General features: G+C 38.7%; 1 protein-coding gene across 1 annotated transcript in view; it reads left to right on the top strand.

The window, feature by feature from the left end:
- ALDH1L2 (aldehyde dehydrogenase 1 family member L2) overlaps nt 1-20,073 on the top strand; it is a 52,583-nt gene extending 32,510 nt beyond the window's left edge. The window contains exons 14-23 of the mRNA XM_082850308.1: nt 1,352-1,422; nt 1,499-1,604; nt 7,434-7,521; nt 7,999-8,092; nt 9,250-9,349; nt 10,310-10,408; nt 12,832-12,997; nt 14,449-14,554; nt 17,061-17,260; nt 19,338-20,073. Coding sequence (XP_082706434.1) covers nt 1,352-1,422; nt 1,499-1,604; nt 7,434-7,521; nt 7,999-8,092; nt 9,250-9,349; nt 10,310-10,408; nt 12,832-12,997; nt 14,449-14,554; nt 17,061-17,260; nt 19,338-19,393 — 1,086 coding nt within the window. The 3' untranslated portion in view covers nt 19,394-20,073. The remainder of the gene's footprint in view (nt 1-1,351; nt 1,423-1,498; nt 1,605-7,433; nt 7,522-7,998; nt 8,093-9,249; nt 9,350-10,309; nt 10,409-12,831; nt 12,998-14,448; nt 14,555-17,060; nt 17,261-19,337) is intronic.
- The last annotated feature ends 3,423 nt before the right edge of the window (nt 20,074-23,496 follow it).

Below are 23,496 nucleotides of genomic sequence, written 5' to 3'. Positions count from 1 at the left end.
GTTATTTACCTCTCTGTGCCTTACTTTCCTCATCTGTAAAATGGTCACAATAATCCATACCTTGCAAGTTATGTTATGAGGATTAGAAACAAGTGTTTATATACTACAGGATTAAAGTCTGCACCATAGTAGGTCTTGCACATAAATGTCGTTTTTATTATTGTTCAGCCACAAAATCATACATATATAAGTATTTAGTAAGAGCAGTTCAAGTCCATCCTTCATCCTCAGTTATGAAATCCAAATTGCTGTGAAACCTGAAAATCGATTTGTTTGATTGGTTCAGACTCCTTTGGCGCCAAAACCTGACCTGAACCAAGATGAGTCTATAATCTCTATTCATATCACTTAGAGTGAATGTTCATATATTTCACTGAATAAATATTAATATGCTTGATTATGGGGGGCTTCCCCAGACCTTATTGGAGGTTATAGATATAATAACATTGTATAAGGTATATACATTATATTATGTTTCTAAAGTCAAAAAATTCTGAAACGCAAAACACACCTGGCCCCAAGGGTTTCAGATAAGAGACTGTACACTTACTTGTGTTAGTAACAGCAATAATATTTTATGTGGCAAAACAGATGTATAGCTTCCGTTAAAAGACTACTGTCATGAATCAGTTGGGATCAAATTTGGCTGCGTATAATAGAAAACCCAACTAAGAAGTTTGTTTTTATCTCACTTTCAAGAGTCCAAAGCAGGCACTCAAGTCCAGTGTGTGAGATAAAGATTCCTGCTCTTTCTTTGCCAGGGCGTCCTTACACCATATGATCTCTACCCTCATGGCTGCCTCTTGGTCTCATGATAACCACTGCAGTGCCAGCCTTTTTAGCAACATTCTGAGAAGGAAGAAGGAAAGAGTGAGAGTGAGGGGGAGAGTAAAAGAGCACTTGTCCAAGCTGAGTCAGCCTACTTTAAAGCGTGTTCCCCTTTCAGTGCTTTGTGCTTACGTCTTCCATTGGCCATCCCTATCTGCTGTGGAAACTGGGGAACGTAGTAGTTTATCTGGGCACGTTGCCATTCCCATTATTAATATAGGGTTTCTGTTACTAAGAACGGAGGGGAGAATGGATATTGCTCAGGCAGTTAACCTTCTCTGCCATGCCAAGAAATTGGGAATGGAGGCGATTAAATTAGAATTATGGTTTTTTTTTCCCTGTGTGTCAGTTCTTTTGAGAAAGACATAGCAGTTCCTTTTTAGGTGTAGATGTATTTCTCATCAATTGAACACTGCTTTTTTAATAGCAGCTAAGAAAAAGCAAGAGAGGCAGACGGAAAATGGATTCGTTAAGTTTACCCACTGAAATTAGTAAAACAGTATCAACCTTTTTCATTCTTCAGGGTTCTACAATTCCCATCAACCAGGCCCGTCCAAATCGCAATCTGACCTTCACCAGGAAGGAGCCACTTGGGTAAGACAAGGAGAGCGCTTCTGAGTGACTTGTGTTAGTTCGAGAGGACTGAGGATGTCTCTTTCTTCCCCGGCAGTGTCTGTGCTATTATCATCCCCTGGAACTACCCGCTGATGATGCTGGCGTGGAAGAGCGCCGCGTGCTTGGCAGCAGGCAACACTTTAGTGCTCAAGCCGGCGCAGGTAAGGCGCGCGGGGCAAGGTACAGCACCTCCTCCTCTCCCGTTTACTTAAAACCAGAGACGTACATTTACAAATATTATGTCTTTAAGCAAAAATGGGATCAAAAATCACAACATCATTTCATATATCATGGGCGTCTTTTCATATTAGTAAATATTCATTTTTAATAGCTACCCAGTGTATCCTATGAGGATTCCAAAATTTAGAACTTCCATGACAGTGGAAGCAGGCATAGTGTATGTCAGTGAAATCCATTAAATTTCTACAAACCAATTCAATTCTTGCAAAATGCCACATGCCCAGTAGTGATTTAGAGTAGCTATGACATATCAAAAGAAAAAGTTTTTTGCAGGCATTCAAATTTTCATTATCAAAAATATTGTAAAGTTATGCAAGATAACTTTACATGCAAAAACTTTACATGCATGCAAAAGAATGCAAAAGAATGTATATAATTGTGGCAGCTGTGTGGAAATATATACATGTGGAAAATGAGGAAATAATTTAAAAAATAATTCAGATGATAAGAGTTCTCAAAAACATCTTTTTAATGCTACAGTAGCTTTTCAAGAAAAAAATATGGTAGCCAACTTAACACCTGGCTGAGCATTTACTCCGGACAGTGCACATTGGTAGACATTCTGAGGTACCCACGTTGTGGAGAAAACTTGGTCTCTATTCAAGAAGAGTTTACAGTTTGTTACTTATGAACTATTCTTTTATTTCTTCTTTTAGGATTTAAAAAAAATACAATTTTGTTTGTCATAACTACATAGTCATGTGACCACAGCCATCTTGTTTTCCTCATTAAAAACAATTTCAGTAAAAAAAACAGGTATACATTCAAAAATTTTTTTAATTCAAAAGATACCAAGAGGTAGATAGTGAAAAGTCTCCATCTTATTCCCCCAGCCCACCAATTTACCTCCCAGAGGCCACCAATGTTATTGTTATTTATTAGTTTCTTAGGTATTACAGAAATATTATCTGTGTATACAAACATATTTTTTAAATTAAATGAATAAATAATTTTAAAAATATATTTTTTAACCAATTAAAAAACACACAGGAGGAGAAGGGGAAATGGGAAATTGCTAATCAACAGGCATAAAGTTTCAATTATGCAAGATGAGTAAGTTCTAGAAATCTGCTACACATCATTTTGCCTGTAGTTAACTATACTGTATTGTATACTTAACAATTTAAGAGGGTAAATGTCATGTTAAGTGTTCTAACCATAATACAATACAAAATTAAAATAAAATAAAATAGTAGCATTCTATACATACTACCAAAGGGGGAAAAATAACTTAAAAAAAAAATTTATTGAGCACTTAGTATGTGCCACATGCTGTGTTAAGCACTTTTTCTTTAATTTTTAAAAATTTTAAAATATGTATGTATGTATTTATGTATTTATTTATTTATGCCGTGCCGGGTCTTAGTTGCAGCATGCGGGATCTTTTATTTGCAGCATGCGGACTCTTAGTTGCGGCATGCATGCAGGGTCTAGTTCCCCAAATACAGATCGAACCCGGGCCCCCTGCATTGGGAGCTCAGAGTCTTACCCACTGGACCACCAGGGAAGTCCCCAAAACTTCTTTTTTTAAAACAGTTTCCAGTGTGTAGATAAACAATATTTTATTTAACCAATACCTAATTAATAGATATTGAGATTTTCCCATCTTTTTGCTGTTATAAACTATGTTGCAGTTAATAACCTTTTAAATATGGCATCATGCACATGTGCAATTATCTTTATAGGGTGGTATGTTCCTAATAGCAGAATCACTTAGTTAAAAGATACATGTGTTCGTGTGATAGCTGCTGGCTCATCCTTCCATGGGAATGGAACAGTTCACCAGCATTCTGTGTAAGTGCTGTTTCTCCCAAGCAGCAACACTCATTAAACAGCAAGAAGCTAGTAAAGTGAAGAGAGAAGGTAGATAACCTAGCCCAGTGGTGCTCAATCCTGGCTGCACATTAGAATCATCTGGAGTTCTCTTTTAAAAATACTGATATCTGGGCCCCATTGGCAGAGATTCTAATTTAATTGGTCTGGGTCAGAGGCCATGCATCGGTATTACTTAAAATCTTCACATTAGTTTCTAAGGTACAGTCAGGGTTGAGAACCACTGTATGGCATCCAGAGAGAGTGCTAAGCATTGGAAAACCCTAGTGATTACATAGAATGTTCAAAATTTACAAACATGTATTGAGTGCCCACTGTTTGCCAGGCATATTATCAGTGACAAAGACATAAAATTTCTGTTCCTGTGGAAATTGGTCTAACTCTATCTGCAATTTAAAACTGATAGTTTAATGATTGATTATAATTTTAATCCTGAGAATGAAAGACCCAAAGTTGCCATTGTTATGTGGGAGATATCTTTTTATTATGATATGAAACCATTGATAGCATTAAGGCCCTGTGGAAATGGCAGGAGGGCTGAATCAGTTGGCTTTCCCCCCTTTACCAGTAAGAAGTACAGATTCCCATGGTCTGAACTGGTCCAGGTCTGTCAGGCTCTAACACCTTTTTTAATTTAATATTTAATAATGACCTACTCGTGCCCAGAACACTGCTAAATGCTTTTGCATATATCATTTAAACCTGTAATCCTGCCATAATATAAACCTATATTCCTGTTGGTTAGCCAAATGGAAGAAAATCAATAAAATGAAAAGGGATGAGATAAAGATGAAACAATTTATTTTATTTATTAATGGCATAAAATCTTTTTATTCTTACTTTAAAAATCTTATCACTAATTTAGGATAGTTTTTAAAAAAGTCTTTCTAATCATGATGGCTTCATACTAAGGCATAATAATATACACTTTGGTCTAGGATTGTCTTTAACTATAGTAGGTATAAATCCACTATTTGAAATATCTTCTTGACAATTTCAAATATTTGGGCATTTGAAATTTCTTGTCAAGTCTAACTAGATTGCCATTTTTTTTAAACCTCACAATCTTATTGTCATGGACCTGTTACTAGAAGGAGGAAAAATGTTAACCCTGCTTTTTCTTGTTGTTTACTTGTATTTGCTCTATTAGTATTATTTATTATGCAGTTTCTATGTAGATTCTTTTTAAGTCACTTGATCATTTTATGAAGTTTGCATTAGTTAAAACAACAACATAGTCTATGAATCCATGCAACCTGGCCTTTAAACGTCAACACACGGCAATATTCTGAAAGCACAGGAGCAAGTGAGGAAACCACTGTTTTTCCCTTGGCCTTGTGAGCTCCTATTCTTTCCTAGGATACCACACGTACCTCTGTGACCAGTGACCATCTGACCTTCATTCAGACGGAGTGAGAGTACCATTATCCAGCCACATAATAAATGTTAGTTATGTTTGATTTATTTCACATCTTCTTCCGTTAAAATATACAAAATAAAATAGCTCTACTATTTTCTATTCACAGCTCAATTTTTGCCCATTCCATTTTTTGAGACCAAGGTAACCGAGTACTAATTTAAGACTTGATCAGCATTGCTTTTTAAGAGTGTAAAAATATGACTTCCATTTTGCTTCTGAGATATGCATTGCTGTAATAGATCTTTAAAATGAGATCCATAACTATACCAATTTTTTTGTAAAAAGAAAGGGAAAATAAGTATGTTTTCATTTGAGCAAAAAGAAACATACGAGGGATAAAGCGGAGACTAATTAGGTTGATTAACTACAAGACTTGGGCAGGATGTGGTGGAAAGGACTGGGGGTGGGAGGTGGTTGGCCAGGAGAACGACACTTCTCTGAATGTGCTCTTGTATAGTCCTCACTTTGGGAAGCATGTTTCCCATACTCAACAAGACAGCAAATGAACAAATAAAGAAAAGAAACACAATCAACGTAGATGAGGCCAAAATCGGATACAAAAAAATCAGTCAAGCCAAATTTCAAATGAACAACATCACCACGCCGAAGGGAGTGAGGAAGCACTCACCCGAGTAACTTGTGAATGACGCTTGCACTCTATGTCCTCAGACTAGAGGCAAAAACACTGAAAATAAGTATTGAAGTTAGTAGGCTTCTTTTTCACAGGGACATGGCTTAATAATTCTCAAATTACTTTCTGTACATTTTAGGATTAAGCAAACAAGTAAATATATTGTGGATATTGGGAGCTATGCTTTTCACTGTTGAAGAGAGTTACAGATATGAACAGGAAGAAGGATAGAATGAGCCCTCAACCCACTGTTGAGAGGTCTTTATGGAAATTTCATTTCATAGGTACGACTGATTCAATCATTGGCTGTCGGTGATTGAACTCAAACTTCAGTCCCTCTCCCCTGGTTTGGGGCTGAAAGTTCCAACTCTCTAACCATGGCCTGATCTTTCTGGCTACAAAAACCCATCCTGAAGCTACCTAAGGGGCTCCCAGCTACCAGCCATTTCATTAACATATGGAAGGCATTTTTCATTTGAGATTCCAAGGTTTTAGGAACTCTGGGCCAGGACCCAGAGACAAAGGCCAAATATATATTTCCCATTATATCACAGTTTTAAAATACTATTCTGCACTAAAAGAAACCTGGGCCTCTTGAAAAAATGGTTGGAACAGGGAAAATACAAGGTGTGCCTGGAACATCTTGTTGGGCCAAAAAGCAAGGAAATGCTCAAAGAATGATCGGGACATGTCAGAAAGGCAGAGGATCCACACAGGATCCATCAGCCAAAGCTGGAACAATTTGAACCTCAAAAAAATTAACAGTAGTAAAAGATTATAACCATTTGAATAAAGTAAGAATCCATGAGTTCACACTGATGTTAATTGATTAAATAGAACGGAAAGCTCTTATAGTGGAAAGCCAACTAATGAATATATGTAGAAGGAATGATGGAATTAGAAAATCACCACTTAGCAACCATCATCATAATGATTGATTCAGGCAGGAATCATCAATGGATACTAAAACTAGTGGAAATTTGAGGAGTAACTGAATATTTAAATAGCCTCAAAGTAGCTCCCTAAAAAATATTTATTAACTACAAAGAGTAAAGCCTCAAAGTAGCTCCCTTTCTTTTTACAGTAACTTACAGTGATAAAACCTGGCAGATCACCCTTACCAAAGGATCAAAGTTAACCTTTCCAACATTGGGACTATTCAACAGCATGTTCCTCTTGATATGATGCACTGAGGAGAATTCAGCATCACTCCTGTGGTGTTCTCGCCAAAAGTGCATAACCTGAATCTAATCACGTGGAAACAGCAAATCCAGACAAAAGGACATTGTACAAAATAACTGGTCTGTTTTTATCGAAAACGTCAGTGTAATGAAATATAAAAGAAAACTCAGAACCTCTTTCAGAGGAAGGGAAACTATAGACGTGGTAACTAAATGCAATGCATGATCTTGGATTTTCTTTTTCTGTAAAGCACATTATTGGGACCATTGGTGAAAACTGAAAAAGGAGTGTAAATTAGGTATTCTAGCAGTTGTTAATTTCCTGATTTTGGTGATTGTATTGTGGTTATGTAAAAGAATCCTTTGTTTTTAAGAAATGTACACAAAAGTATTTAGAGGTAAAGGGACACATCAAATTTTACTTCTTAAACAGTTCAAAAAACATTGGGAGAGAGAAAGAGGATAAAGCAAATGTAGTAAAATGTTAACATTTGAGGAATCTGGGTGATGGATACATAGGAATTGTTTGTACTATTTTTTGCAACTTTGCTGTAAGTCAGAAATTACGTCACAATAAAAGAAAAAATAAAATGAACTCTGGTACGGCCATAGCAGGAAAGCTGGGTGCTGATCTAAAGGACAGGACAGAATCTGAAGTAGGTAATTGCTGTCTGCTTCTGCTCAGGTCACGCCCTTGACTGCTTTGAAGTTTGCAGAGCTCTCTGTTAAAGCAGGCTTTCCAAAGGGGGTAATCAACATCATTCCAGGCTCAGGTAAGCCAGCAAGGACCCACTTTGCTGTAACTAATGAATGGTTCAAGGGTAGCTGAGTTTTCCCACTGGTGTTTTGTCCTGACTTATAACTATATTAAAACTAAATACAGTTTACCAAACAGTTAAGTATAAACATACTTACCATGTGCTAAAATCTGAAAGTGGAAATACAGTGGCAGATGAGTAGGGTGGGAGGGGTGGAAATTGTATGACATTGTAAAACCACCCTACGGTGGCCCATTTCAATTTTTTAAAATGGCTTTGGAAGATTAAAAACTCAAGGCATACCCATCTTTGGGGTACTGACAGTTGCATGGAGGATATTATTCAGATTTTTGTCACTTTGTTATTAGTACAGAAAGTGTAAAACTGAGATTTAAATGAGAGCTTAGAAATCTACTTCAATGAATTCAAAGCCACCTTTACCATAAAAACTCGATAATGTTTTAGTCTCTGTTTTATTCCGTAATTCCACAGGTGGCATAGCAGGACAGCGCCTTTCTGAACATCCTGATATCCGGAAACTCGGTTTCACTGGTTCCACTCTGATTGGCAAACAGATCATGAAGAGGTATTGGTTTTAGTGTGTTGATTTGCTAAAAATCCTGTAAAACCAGGTCTTTGGCTTTGTTTTTGCTTTTTTAAATAAGGTGCTTTTGGAGGGAGAAAAATAACATCGAATTTAGAAGAGAAATCTTACCACAGTAGGGTATTGAAATGTTTGAATACAATAAAATACTTTCCAAAGTGTAAAGCCCAGAGTCACCAAAACCAGAGTTGTACTGAAAGTTCTGATAGCTTTAACAGTCATTAAGCACAAAACATTTTCAGTACTAAAGCTGGAGCCCAAATTGGTTTTGGAGCATAAGTAAGAAATTGAAAAGACATATAAAAGACAAATCAAATCTGGATTATTTATAAAATTAATTCCTAAAAAGCAGTAACATTAGTTCAGAAAAATGCAAACCATCTAAATGTCCAAAATGTGGCAGTGGTTAAAGTTTGTTAATGTAATAGAATACTGTGCAGTCATGTAGAATTTTAATAACATTGGAGTGTTAAACGGTAAATAGAAAGAAAAATAAGGTATAAAATTGTATATATTGGGTAATCCTAACTATGTTAAATAAGACAAAGGCTGTGCTTTGATACAGATCAGAAATAAGTATATCAAAATTGTAAAAAAAAAAAAAAATAGTTGCTATTGAGCCATGGAGTAGAATTTTGTGATTTTTTTCCTTCTTTCTGAATTTTTAAGAGTATTTTTAAAGCACTTTAAATAACAATGCTTTTGCAAACAGGGAGAAATAAACAGTATACTTCTAAAAATTGATTTTTTTCCCCCGATGTGCCAGTAATCTGGTTAAAGGTTAAGTTCTTTGCCAGGTCTTTATGTAACCAAAATTCTTACACCTAAAGAATCTGAATTTACATATGATAATCTCTAATCATTTGACCACAGAATTTAAAAAGAAACCCGTTTCTATTACAAAAGATTTCTAATATTCACAGAGCTTACAGAATAGTGTAATGAACTCCTGTGTGCTCATCACCCAGCTTCAACTGTTATCACCATTCTACCATTCATGTTTTGTCTTTGAATACGTTTCTTAATATTTCTGAGGCTCAGTTATATTTCCCATGCTAAGTAGTAATTTATGGTTGAAGAAACAGAGAGAGAAACTGATAGACAAACTAAATGCTCATATTCCCTTTATTTTTCTCTAGCTGTGCTATGAGCAACTTGAAGAAAGTTTCCCTTGAACTTGGTGGCAAATCCCCACTTATAATATTCAGTGACTGTGAACTTGACAAGGCCGTACGAATGGTAAGAGTAGGTCAAGTCCACCTAACTAGGTGCCCACTTCGGAAACACATTCTACCTCCTTCTCATCAGGAACCTTAGAATGACGCTTGGTTGGGGTGTTTTTTTTTGGTTTTTTTTTTACTTAATTAGTTAATTGATTTTATTTTTGGCTGCGATGAGTCTTCGTTGCTGCACATGGGCTTTCTCTAGTTGCGGTGAGCGCTACTTTCCTTGCGGTGTGCGGGCTTCTCATTGTGGTGGTTTCTCTTGTTGCGGAGCACAGGCTCTAGGTGTGTGGGCTTCAGTAGTTGTGGTGTGCGGGCTCAGTAGTTGTGGCTCGCAGGCTCTATAGCACAGGCTTAGTAGTTGTGGTGCACGGGCCTAGTTGCTCCATGGCATGTGGGATCTTCCTGGACCAGGGCTCGAACCCATGTCCCCAGCATTGGCAGGCAGATTCTCAACCACTGCGCCACCAGGGAAGCCCAACGCTTGGTTCTATCTAATCATAAACAGAAACCATTCTCTTTATGTTTAGATTTGGGACTGCTCAGGGCACTTAATTTAAAAAAATAATGTCATTATAATTAAACGTGTTTTTGAAACTTGGAGGCCAGGTTTTTAAAACTGATGTAGAGATTTATAAAAGCAAAATTTGGGATAGAAATATTACATATAAATGTATAGAATAATCTAAATTTTCTTGCAACACAAAATCTGTTTTTAATCACTATGTCCTTCATGTTATGTACATTTTTTTTTAAGTACTCATGGACCAAAAGGGGGAAAGGAGAAGCAAAATTCCTAAAAATATCAAAACCAAGAACCTCCAAGCAACACTAACTTGGCCAAGGGCTTGTGTTTTTCTCTGTCTTCTCTGTGTTGTCTACTGTCTTCCAATAACATCTAATTCTCAGTGTGTGCAATTTTACCGCAATCTTGACTTCCCAAGCAATAACAGTATTTTCTCTTTTGCTGCCGAAGGGCATGGGAGCAGTATTTTTCAACAAAGGAGAGAACTGTATTGCAGCTGGTCGGTTGTTTGTGGAAGAATCCATCCATGATGAATTTGTGACGAGAGTGGTAAGCGTCTTCAAATTTGTTCTGTGATTTGTATAGAAATTGCCTTTACTTTAAAAGTACTTCTGGGATTATTAATGATAGTTATGATAGTGATGATAGTGCTATGGTTATATTTTTTAAAAAGAACACAATCCTTATCTTTTAGAAGTAGTTTCTGACATATTTACAGATTAGACTATGATATCTGGACTTTGCTTCAAAATAATCCAAAAGGGAAGGAAGTAAGTGGGGGAATAAATTGGTCATGAGTTGGCAGTTGTGGAAGCTGACTGATCGGTATGTGGAGTTTCATTATATTATTTACCTACTTTTATATGTTTATAATTTTTCTTTTAAAAAAAATTTTATTTATTTATTTATTTTTGGCTGCATTGGGTCTTCGTTGCTGCGCGTGGGCTTTCTGTAGTTGCAGTGAGCGGGGGCTACTCTTTGTTGTGGAGCACGGGCTTCTCACTGCGGTGGCTTCTCTTGTTGCAGAGCACAGGCTCTAGAGCGAAGGCTCAGCAGTTGTGGTGCATGGGCTCAGTTGCTCCGCGGCATGTGGGATCTTCCTGGACCAGGGCTCGAACCCGTGTCCCCTGCATTGGCAGGTGGATTCTTAACCACTGAGCCACCAGGGAAGTCCCTATGATTTTTCATAGTAAAAAGTTATAGGTCTATATTAGAAAACTTGATAAGGTATGCTTAAGGGCTATTACTACCTATACCTTGCTCTGCATTTATAGTATATTAGATCCTTGATATTTGTAGAAGATATACTCCTAGATTATTATAAATCCCTAAATTGGCTATGAGAGATTTACCACTAGATTCTTACAAATCCTGAATTTACAGTTAAATGATAGTATATAATTTCCTCCACTAAGATAGATAGACAGATACATATACATACATACGTACATACCCCCTGTAGTTGGGCATGATTCCATAAATATGAGACTAAACGTCATTCATAGAACTATTAAGATGAATTCTGTGGCTAAAATGAACTCTAAACATACTACACAGGGACTTCCACAGTGGCTCAGTGGTTAAGAATCTGCCTACCAATGCAGGGGACACGAGGTCGAGCCCTTGTCCAGGAAGATCCCACATTCCGGGCAACAGCTAAACCCGTGCACCACAACTACTGAGCCTGCGCTCTAGAGCCTGTGAGCCACAACTACTGAGCCCACGTGCCACAACTACTGAACCCTGCGCGCCTAGAGCCTGTGCTCCGCAACAGGAGAAGCCACCGCAATGAGAAGCCCGCGCACCACAGCAAAGAGTAGCACCCGCTCGCCGCAACTAGAGAAAGCCCGTGCACAGCAACGAAGACCCAACGCAGCCAAAAATAAAATTAATTAATTAATTTAAAAAAACCATACTACACTCTATCATTATTATGGTAATAGTAATCACGAATTTGTTTCTATTTAAAAAACCAGCACCCAGCCTTTTTTCCTTCAGAGCCAATTCCCCCATCCCACCCCGCAAGAAGCAAAGGCATCTTTCCTCATGAGAGTGGAAAACAAGGAAGTCATATGGAGAGGCAGATGGAGGGCAGTGGCTGCCTCATGAACATCCCCATAATTCAGTTTTGTGCCTTAGTAAAATGCAAGGTACAGCACTACATGTCATGGGCTTTCACAACAACTTGTTGAAATTTAAAATGCTGAGACCAGAAATGTCAAGGATTTGCTGTATCAGTCCATCAACAAACATGTTTTGCACACATATGAACAGTATTCATTTATTCATTCAGCACATATTTCTTGAGCACTTACTGAGGGATTATTGCCAGACCTAAACTCAAATTCATGGCCCTGTGGGGTCATGGTAACTCCCTTTCTTTCTCCTTAGTAGAATTGGACTTAACATCAGGAAACGCAGAAATAGATTAAGATAACCAAGGAGCACATATCAGTGATGAACATTCTTCGATAAAGATGGTTTTTCATTGGAACATTCTAGTATATCCTCTGGTGTGGCTGTACTGTGAGAATTTCACAAGGGCAGTCTTCCACATTTGGGGAAAGGAAAAAGACAACAATGTGGCCATTTTCGAAATTATTTTGCCATGAAGAGTGTAGGTATGCTGTATTAACAAAAATTCCAGAACATCAGGTTTGCTATTTTAATGAATTAGCATTCGGGATAATTTTAAAACTCAGTGGTTACAAGCTTGGGCTTTCAAGGCAAGAAAACTCTACAGTATTTAGTGGCTGTGTGCCCTTGGGCGAGTCACTTAGCCTTTCTGATCCTCGGTTTCCTCATATAAGATGGAAATAATAAATATCTACCTCCAGTGCTACTGAAGACTAAACGAGGACACATCTTTGAACAGCTTAGTACAACACCTATCACACAGTAGAAACTCGGTCAAGGGTATCCATTCTTATTATTAACAGTCAATTGTGTTTTGTGAACTGGGTGACGTACAGGTGGAAGAAATTAAAAAGATGAAAATTGGTGATCCACTTGACAGATCTACTGATCACGGGCCCCAAAATCATAAGGCCCATCTGGAAAAGCTCCTGCAGTACTGTGAAGCCGGAGTGAAAGAGGGGGCCACCTTGGTGTACGGAGGAAGACAAGTCCAAAGGCCAGGTAAGACCACCTCCATAGGAGGTGTGCTGGGGGCCTGGCTTCTTAAGTCGGAATAAATGGTAACAGTTTTCGTTGCAGCACCATCTTGCCTGAAAAGTAGTGTCATTTACGTTATGATAAGAATTACTTTCTAGATCCTGCTTGGCCACTTATAAGCTGTGACACCTTCAACAACAGTTCTTCTGAGCCTCAGTTGTAAAATGTGATGAAATGTGCATATCCTGCTTTACGAGGCCGTTAAAATCAAATAAAATGGACGTGACAGGCCCTTAGCAGCGTAAGTAAACAAGTGTAATGGATAAGGTGTTATTCAGGCACTGGTGATTTTCATTCCTGGCAACGTGAGATTAAATCTTAGCCAGCTTAGCCTGGGAAGGATTCATTCCTGTTGTCTAAGGTAGTAGTTGTTACAGAAGTATGTGAATGGCTCAATGTCATGATACCCAAAAGGAGAGAAAAACAAACAAACAACAACTGGAAAACCTCATGTTTTACTGTTGTAGGTAGATTGAGCACCAGCAGGACAGCTGGTTATGATGTGCCCCCTGTGGGATCCAGTGTGTAACACAGCATCGTCTATGAAGTATTCTTGCCAAAAATGTTTAACCATGAATTTAATCATGCCTTTAGGTCATATTTTCCATTTACAAGAAATACAGGGGATAGAGGAACAAATTAAATATCATCCCAAGGAAGCAATGACAAATCTGAAATGCATAAAATATTCTGCGGGACAACTGAACCAGTCTGTTTAACAAGTCAATGGCATGAAAAATAAGGGGCAGGGTAAAGGGGAGAAATATTCTAAAGTTAATGGACCCTTAAGCTATCTAACAACCGAATGCAGTATGGAACTTATTTGAATTCTGAATCAAACAAGTCAACTATAAAAAGATATTTTCCAGAAATCAGAAATTGAATACAAGTAGTGAATCATTATGGTGTACAGCTGAAACTAATATGTTCTATGTCATTGCATCTCAATTAAAAAACTGGAACTTAAAAAAAGGAATTGAAATATAAACTATGAATAAGGAATTGGCGTTAATTTTGTTAGGTGTGATAATGTATTGTGGTGTGTAATAACATGTCCTTGTTTTTTACAGGTTTGTACTGAAATACTTGTGGAGTATAAATTGTAATCTCTGGAATTTGCTTTAAGCTATTTCAGCAAGAAAAAAAAGAATCAAATATGGCAAAATATGCATAAAGATTTATTTTACTATTCATTATACTAGTTTCTCTACTTTTACATATGTTTGAAAGTTTTGTAATAAGGACATTAAAAATGTAATAACCTGGGAACGCTAACACCAAACAGGAAAATGAAAGTCTTCTTGGTTTTACTGACCCATAACGGAAGAAAAAAATTTATAATGTAATTAAACGAGAGAACTACTAATTGAAAATTACCCTTCAATTGATGTTATTTTCTTCTGTTTTTCAAATAGGCTTTTTTATGGAACCTACTGTCTTCACAGATGTGGAAGACCACATGTATCTTGCCAAAGAGGAATCCTTCGGGCCTATTATGGTCATTTCTAAATTCCAAAATGGGTATGTTCCTCAGGCATAATTTGACCGGATTGCCTAGATACTTTTCTTTTTTCTGTCATTGTGGTATGTACAGAGCATAAAATCAATGAACATATAATTTTCTACCGTAAGAATAATTGTCTTAATAATTAGAAGAGAATGCTAACCAATGTAGATTGTAATATATTTTTGCTCCTTAGTTTAAACTAATGGCTGACATTATGGGATGTTCGCTAAGTTTTAGTTTTTGTACAGTCAGCATTTGAAATGTCTCTGGAATAAGGTCAGTAACTGAGAATAACAGAACTGGTTTTCGCATTTACATTTCTAGGGAAGGCAGCATCTATGAAATCTGATTTTCCCAAAGAAAGAGTGTTTTCTCCATAGGGGATCATGCCCCCAAAAGCCTAATACTCAACTCTTTGTAGAAATGTCCACAATCACCATATAATCAACCGTGAATGACATACTGGTTTGTTATGGTGCCTGAAACTTTGATATGCTCAGTGTTTAGCATATCAAAGAGGGCCGTATGGTAACTGAGCTCATGTCAGAATATTTAACACAATAGAGACTCATGGTATACTGCACACAATTCTTCAGAATTCTGGCTTTAGTTTTCCTTTAACCAATGAGAAAACAGAATACAGAGTTCAGAAGGACTTCTTGGTCTTGAACAGACATACTGTGAGAGACCTTTGGGGACACTAAGCTGTAGCGAGTAACCTTTTGACATACTGATCCAAGGATGCCCTGTTACCGTCTTTTCCTTATTATAAGTTTCCCCATAGGATGGTCCTTGTGTTAAATATGCAGATATTAGAAGCCAGTTTTAGGGGATGTAAGCCTAGATAAGTCACTGTTCCTGTCCTCAAGGAGGTCACCATCTAATAGGGGAGACAGACAAGGAGACGGACAATTAACCCCAGAGGGCCTAGGTGGGAGGTGTAGTAGGTAGAGTCTGCACTGACCACCTCTGTGGGCTTGGGCCACTTAATTCCTCTATTAAGTTTCTCTATTTGTGCAGTTTATCTATTTGTGAAGTTGGGTTATTAATAGTATCTACCTTTTTGGGTCATTCTAAGTGTTAAATAAGTCAAGTGTTTGCTGTTGGTGACATTGCAGTCATTACGCTCATTATTATTCTAAAAGTGGGCAAGGTGTGCTGTGAAGCTACGTCATCTCAGTAGTCCTCAATGGGCAATGGCATACAGCCGTCTTTCGGCCTTAGTCCAGGCTGTAAGTATTCGCAGTGCAATCAGGTGCAATGCATCAAGTGTGAGAGTTTTAGCAGAGCCTCAGTCCTTTCCAAGTTAGAGTCCACATTTCTCATGAGAGTTGAAGATTGTGTATAGTCAGGATTACCTTTGAAAATCCCTTGGGAAGACACCACATTGAAGCCTATGCTGTCTCTCAAAGAATTCAGCACAACTAATTTTCGCTCCAGTTTTGGAAAAGAAATCGTGTTTCTTTGCCGGAGCCCCAGATAAAATCTTGGCTTACATTTGCTGGCCATGTTGCAGTTCATGCATTTTTTTAACATTAGTATGACACTCACAAAGATGAGATACTCACACTATGGCAGGCATGTTGGAACTGGACCCAACTGAGAGAAGAGCAGGTTCACGTCTGCACTTACTTGGTGTGTACACATACTGAGTCAAAAGGCAGGGAAGTCACCAGACCCATTTAAGGATGATTTACTACCCTTTTATTGGATGGGCATATTAACTGCGTTCACTCTCACGTGATGGTGCAACACCCTAGTATACAGAAAAGCAAGATGTTATCCCTGCCCTCGGGGAGGTTCCAGTCTAGTTGGAGGGTGAACACCAAATACACGAAAAGGTAAACCAAAATACTGAATTGGAGGAATATGTGCTACCCTATTATAGCTAACTTTCATTGAGCATTTCCTGTGCTTCAGACACTATTAGCTCATTTAATCCTCATGACAAGAAGACAGGTGCTATTATTATTATTTCCATTTTTTCACAAGAATAAACAAAAGCAGGGGAGATGAAGTGATTCACCCAAGGTCACCCAGGCAGTCTGGCTGTGGAGCCTTCTCACCGGGCCACTACACTACACTGCCTAAACAGTGGGATCTGGGAAGGCTTCAGGGTGAGGCATCGAGTGAATGAGCCTTGAAATGTGCATGTAAAATCTGAATAGATGGAGGGACACTGCGGGTGCTCTGAGAATATGTCTGTAAATGGAGCTCAAGGGAGAGGAAAACAAATGGGGTAATCATGAAGGAGAAGCAATGAAGAAGGCTGAAAAGATGACTTCAGATTTTAAAAGGTGTTTCATGATATATGTGAAAAATATAATACTAGAGTTGTAATATTTCATTGGGAGTTTCTTTTGGTGTAAGCCTGGAATATTTCATTTATAAAAATGTAAGCACATTGGCAGTAATGTTTTCCTGTTTCTAGCACGGAGGGGAAAAACATTAGAACAGAAAATGAAAGTGTTTTGCTTTTGCATTTAATGAGGTTTTATGTCTTCTAAAAACATCTTGCAGGGACATCGATGGAGTGTTGCAGCGAGCAAATAATACAGAGTACGGCTTGGCCTCAGGGGTTTTTACGAGAGACATAAATAAAGCTATGTATGTGAGTGAAAAGCTAGACGCAGGAACTGTTTTCATTAACACCTACAACAAGACGGATGTGGCAGCCCCTTTTGGTGGAGTTAAGCAATCTGGCTTTGGAAAAGACTTAGGTATGAATATGCCTTACCTTTCTACTGCACATCACAGAACAGTCTGCTTCATGCTTCATGCAACACTCTTGTATTGCTTTAAAGGGCATTTCCTACATGGCAGTTGGATCTGGGCTTTCAAGGGTACTCATTTTTTTCAAAGTTAAACATTTTTATTGAACATAACGTAAATATAGAAAAGTACTCAAATTGTGTGGAAAAGTGTTTCCTTTTAAAAAAGAAGATTCATGTTGAAAAGAAAACCCTGACAATATCTTCTAGCTAAAATATGTTAGGTTTGTTTTTTTTTTAACCTGACATTCAGCATGAACTTGGTTTAGACGTCATGGGACCAAGTGGAACCAAGAAAGGAAAATGGGTAGAAGGCAATAACCGGCTAGCCCCAAGAATAAATCCTGTCTCTGAGCCACCTGGCAGTCTTTCAGAGACAACATTGAAACTGGCAGAGTTTTCTGGGCATCTGGGAGCTCAGATTGAGAGTCTGCAGAGAGCCCAAAATGTAATTCACCGTGGGCAGTAACACTATCACATTTCCAGTTACAGCTTACTTTGAACACTAAATATGTACCAGGCCCTATTCTGATACTCTACCTGTAATAGCACGAGCAGTCCTCACAATAGCCATGGGAGTGTAGGTGCCATTATTATCTTTATTTTACAGACGGGAAAAATGGGGCTCAGAGATTTGGGGTAACTTGCCCAAAGTCAGCCAGACAGCCACTGGCAAAAAGAATGCAAAGCCAGACAGTTGGCTACGCAGCCCATGTTCTCACGCCCCATAGTCAGTCTGGCAGGTTGTTTCAAAAATTGAAATGCTTGTGATTTACTGCAGTTACAGTCTGCTAACATAAATTGGGTTAATTTGGGGTATTTTTACATTTTCTCTTTCCTGAAGACTTTTGGCAGTGTATTTGCAACAATAAAAGTGGCTCTCGTTTTAAATTCCATTGAGTTGAAGGTAAAGTCTTTTTTTTTTTTCATGTCTTCAATCTGGCTTTCATCCCTGGATCCAAAACACATGGGGAGATTTTCTTAGGGAAATTATTTTTATAAAGTGAGACAACAGTGTTCCACTTGTCTTTTGATAGAGAATGATCGACACACTTCATGTCTGTTTTATTATAAAACAGTAGACTTTGTCTAACAGTTTCTTCTCTCCTAATTTGAAACTCCCTCAGCCCAATGGTTCCCAGGTGCACATTGGATTAGAATCACCTGGGAGCTTTTAAAAAAAAGGAAAGATGCTGATCTAATTGGTCTGGGGTATGACCTGGGATCAGGAATTTTAAAAGCTCCCTAAGGTGATTCTAATTTAACATTAAGAAGCCTGGGTTCAGCTCAACTTCCAGAATCATATACTCATTAGTTTCACCTGTGGTATTCATGCCCTTTAACTGTTGTAGAAATCAATGATTGTGGTAGCTCAAAATAGGAACAGAATAGAAGTAGAAAGGCAGACCTATTTATTTTTTCCTGGATATGCCTCTGTGTCTCTAACATACTATGTAAGTCAGGAAAACTGCCTTTCCCTTAACTTTAAAATAAGATGAGACCAAATGATCTCAAACTTTCTTTGCTCTATTCTGCTTCATTTAATGTAATCAGAAGCATTTAATCTAATGCTCTATTCTGCTTCATTTAATGTAATCAGAAGGACAGTATCCTGATCACTTCTGTTCAGCCTAAACGGGCAAGGAATAGACGTGGACATTTGTCATCACGCTGGGAAATAAAGGAAGGGTTTGGGGTAGAAAGTGATAAGCCAACACTCTGGTCCTTAGAAGGCCTGGTAGCTGGTCTAAACCCTCGCTCCTCAAACTGTGCCCCACAAGCCTCAGCATCATCGGGGAGTGGTTAGAAACATATCATCTTGGGGCCTCTGCCGGACCTAATCCAATCAGAATCTACAGTGTCACAAGATCTGCAGGTGATTCACATGAAATTTAAAGCATGAGAAGCACTGCCTCAGCCCCATTCTATTCGCTTAGTGACTGATATGCCTGCACCTGTGTCCAAGATCTAGCGACATCACTTCCACCTGTGAACGTGGTCCATCGGCTGCTTTTCTCTTCCCTAGGTGAGGAAGCTCTAAACGAATATCTCAAAACCAAGACCGTGACGCTGGAATATTAGAGCAGTGGCGTCATCAGGAACCCCGCTCAGACAGCACCGCTCCGCAGCTCTCCACACTGAAGAAGCCGGGCTGTGCTGAGGAAGGAGGTGTCAGCCACCAGCCGAAAAAAACCACAAGGACCACAAAGAGGGTCGGGCCACGTGTCTAAGCATTTACACACGTTCCTGAGTATTTTCTAATACCCCTTTTATACCTTAAAATGATGTGTAGTTGTTGGGTTTTGACTATGTCATATACCACACATATTTCTAAAGTATCAACTGCTTTTGTTCCCCACCAAGACTAACCTCGTCATGGTTGTTCACCTTGCAGACGTCAATATCATGCAGTTATAGTACAGAAAGTGCATTGTTAGGAGCCCTTGTATAATATGTACAGGTTTTAACCTCTGAACCAGGCATATGGGGTTGTTAAAAAGATTTTCTGTAATTTTGCTCTCAAGGAAGAGTATATCCTCTAAGGAATTTGAAGGAAGTTCTTTTTTTTTTTTTTTTTTCTTTTTGGAAATAAGATACATCTTTGTGCCTTTGATGTTCTATTTTTCAACCCACTGTGATGAGTGACCAACCCAGAAACATTTCTTGAGTACCTACCAAGTACCAGGTACTATATTATGTCCTGAGGAGTATACAAAATTTAATGACATGATCTTTGGCCCCAAATAGTTTAAATTCTAGTCAATAGCTTTTAAAGTGCATTTTATAGTATGATGTATTATAAAGTAAATAGCTTTTGGAGGCTGATCTTGGTTCATACCATACCATCTTACTATCTATGTGACTTTGGGAAACTTATGCAACTTCTCAGAGCCTCAGTCTCCTTATATGTAAAATGGGGACAGTAGTGCCTCCCTCGGAAGCCTTAGAATGAAGATTCAATGCAATAATCTTAGTACAGCACCTTGCACTGGGCTTTGTTTGTGGTAAATCCTCAAATACTCAATAAAAGTTAAGTGCTTTCCCCGTCACTATTTTAAAAATATAGTGAGATATATTAGTTCAATGAATTAATTTCCCTACAGCCCTTTCCAGTAGTCATCAATTCCTATGCTGCTTTTCTCCTCCATTGTCCGATCCAGCACCTGATACAGCAGCACTGGAAAATACCATGTAGTGAAAAATGGTACAAGGAAAAGGGTGCTTTTCTTTCTACAGCTCATTCGTCCTTCTAGGACATTTGGTTTCCCATTCTCCTACCAATTGGTTCTGCTGCCCACTAGCTGGGTGATCTTGGGCAAATTAGTTACCTAATATCTCAAAGCCCAGATTTGGCATCTATAACACAGGGATAAAGTCCCTATCTCATTAGGTGTTGTAAGGATCCGGCGGGATAATATACATAACGCACTCAACAAGGTGTCTGGACCATTCTCTGTGCTCAAGAAAGAGGAATTATTACAACCCATGTAGTACTCACGTAATTGCTCATGTCAGACAAGAGTAGGTGGGTAGATTCTACCCATCCATGTATGACTAGAAGAAGGTGAGATCCTGAATTGAGTCTTTGGCAGGTGGTCAGAGCAATTAATTTCCATGAATCCTTTTAAAGTAAAATTTCAGTAAACATCTCTATCTCATTGGCTTTGAAGAAGCCCTTAGGGATTACTTGTTACTTCGGAAACTCAGCAGCTTAACGTCAGAAGAATGTAGGGAATCAGTAATCAATAAACAACAATAACAAAAATCAGGGGCAGAAAACATTCAATAGGAAGAATATCAGGTATGATCCTGGATGGTCAACAGAGCAAATTTTGCCTGTAAGCATTTTGTATTGTACCACAGCTCATTCAGAGCTCGGCACAGGTGAAATTCTAAATGTGGACCCAGCTGGGTTCAAACTGACAGTTCATATTTGAATAAAATGACAATGTTCTTAATAGAAAGGAACCACTTTTTAAATGCAGTGTTTTAACTGATTTCATGTGATTTAAAGTATCACTTTACCAGATATTTTAATGATAGATGAAATGGCAAACAAAAACCTGGCCATTTCTTCTAGAATGACTTTTACCCTCTAATATTACTCTCAGTAGCAGTGCTTTTAATAGTTTTGGGGCCATAAACCTCTTTGAGAATCTGATAAAAGCTAGATCTCCTCTGTCCCAAATTCACACGTACACACCTAGTTCTGCAAATATCTTCAAGAGATTCACAGACCTCCTAAAACCCACGCTTGACCTCCAGATTAAGAACTCCCTTTTCCCATAGCGAGTTCTAAAGTTCTCAGCGGCTTGAGTTTTTATATCCGCCTGCTGACCAGAATCAAAGGCTCCATGGAATTTATAAAATTACCAGTGAATCTGAATTGGAACGGTAACGATGCACAGCCTACTAGGTGATTTAATTAACACACTGAGTAATTAATTTATCACCATTTCTTCAGATCACTGATTTTGCTAATCTAAAGGACAAAGCTGTGATCTGTCCCCCAAACTGGGGAGTTGGGGAGGTGTAGACCCTTTTAAAAGTTGTTTTCCTTCCAAGTCCACTTCCTGATGCCTTTGCTAAAGTAGCCCCCTGCCCCCACCCACCCCCCTAGTCTTTTGCTCAAATACACCCTCCCTGGCCTCTCCTACCCCCCAACTTGGTTGTAAGTGTCTCTCCTCTATCCTCTCACTTGTCTGGAACATAGTACTTACCACTTGGTGCTGGAATTACTGGTCTTCCTAATTAGATATGAGCACCCCTCCCCCACCCCCAGGATTGGCATCTATCAATAACAACAGCTATCATTTATTGAGGGGCTGCTGTGCGCTAGTCACCATGCTAAGCCAACTTAATCTTCACAACATCTGAAAAGATGAATAAATCAAGGTGCTCTTTTTCCTGGCTCCACCACTACCAAGAGGTTATCGCCAGACTCTTGACTGGCTTTCCCGATTCCCCCCTGTGTGGCTCTCTTCAAAGCTTGAGTCAGATGGTGTCACTCCTCTGCTCAAAACCTTCTAATGGCCCCCATTTCACTTAGAATAAAGTCCAGTGTACTTACTGTGCAAAGTCCTATCAGTTCTGTTCCCAGCTACCTCTAACTTCATCTCCTATCAACTACCCTCTCATTCTCTTTAGCCACCCTGGCTGCCTTGATGTTCCTCCAACTGATCAAGCACACTCCTACCTCAGGGCCTTTGCACTTACTGCTCTTTCTTCTTAGTGGTGTGCTGGTAGATATTTAACAAGTGGCTCTCTGAAAGGAAAAGAAAACTCTGATTTGTAGCATTTGCTGATTTCTGTGTACAGATGCTCTCACCAAGGCGGATTTCAAGCTACCAACTTGACTTCACTGAACACAGAGTTGGGATGAGATGCGTGTAATTAGAACAAGTGTGGGCCAGCGCCAGCACACCACTGCCTCTTCCTCAAACTCTTTCCCCACACACCACCCTCAGCTGGTGGCTGCCTTACTTCCTCCAAGTCTCTGCTCAAACATCATCTTAGTAGAGATCCATTTGCTGACCACTCTTCCTAAAATAGCACATAGATCCCCACATTCACACCTCATCTGTCCTCATTCTTTAGTCTCCTTCTCCTGCATTATTATTGTAGCACTTACCACCACCTGGCGTAGTTCTTATCATCGATTTCTTCCCATTAGAACGTAAGCTTCATGAACAGGTGCTTCTTTCATTCAAGGACATATCTCCAGTGTCTTAACACGTAGGAGGAGCTCAATAAATATTTGCTTTCAAATGAAAGAGGTTAAGAAACCTGCCCAGATCACACAGCTATTCAGTGGCAGAACAGGCACTCAAGCAATGAAACTGGTAGTCTTAACCAAGCTAAGATGCTGTTACTGCCGATGCCTGAATCAGGCCCTCAGTAATGAATAGTAGGCAAATGTTAAATATTTGTCAAAGTAAAAAGCTAAGCAGAGTGAACATTAACTGCAAGAGCTTTTGTGGAAATGACTAGAGACAGGGCAAGGAACTAAACTGGTTCCCCCATACCTCCCTTCTAAGACAATAGAAACTATCAAGGGAAACCTGGGCTACAAGTAGATTATCAGACATGAGACATGATGGACAGGGTGGATTATTATTATTATACCTATTATGCAAATAACACCCAAGCGGATTTTTTAAATGATTAATACCTAATTTTGTAAA

This window comes from Leucopleurus acutus, assembly GCF_964270905.1.
Source record: "Leucopleurus acutus genome assembly, chromosome: 11".
NCBI lineage: Eukaryota > Metazoa > Chordata > Mammalia > Artiodactyla > Delphinidae > Leucopleurus > Leucopleurus acutus.
This window is presented reverse-complemented; position numbering and strand designations above follow the sequence as displayed.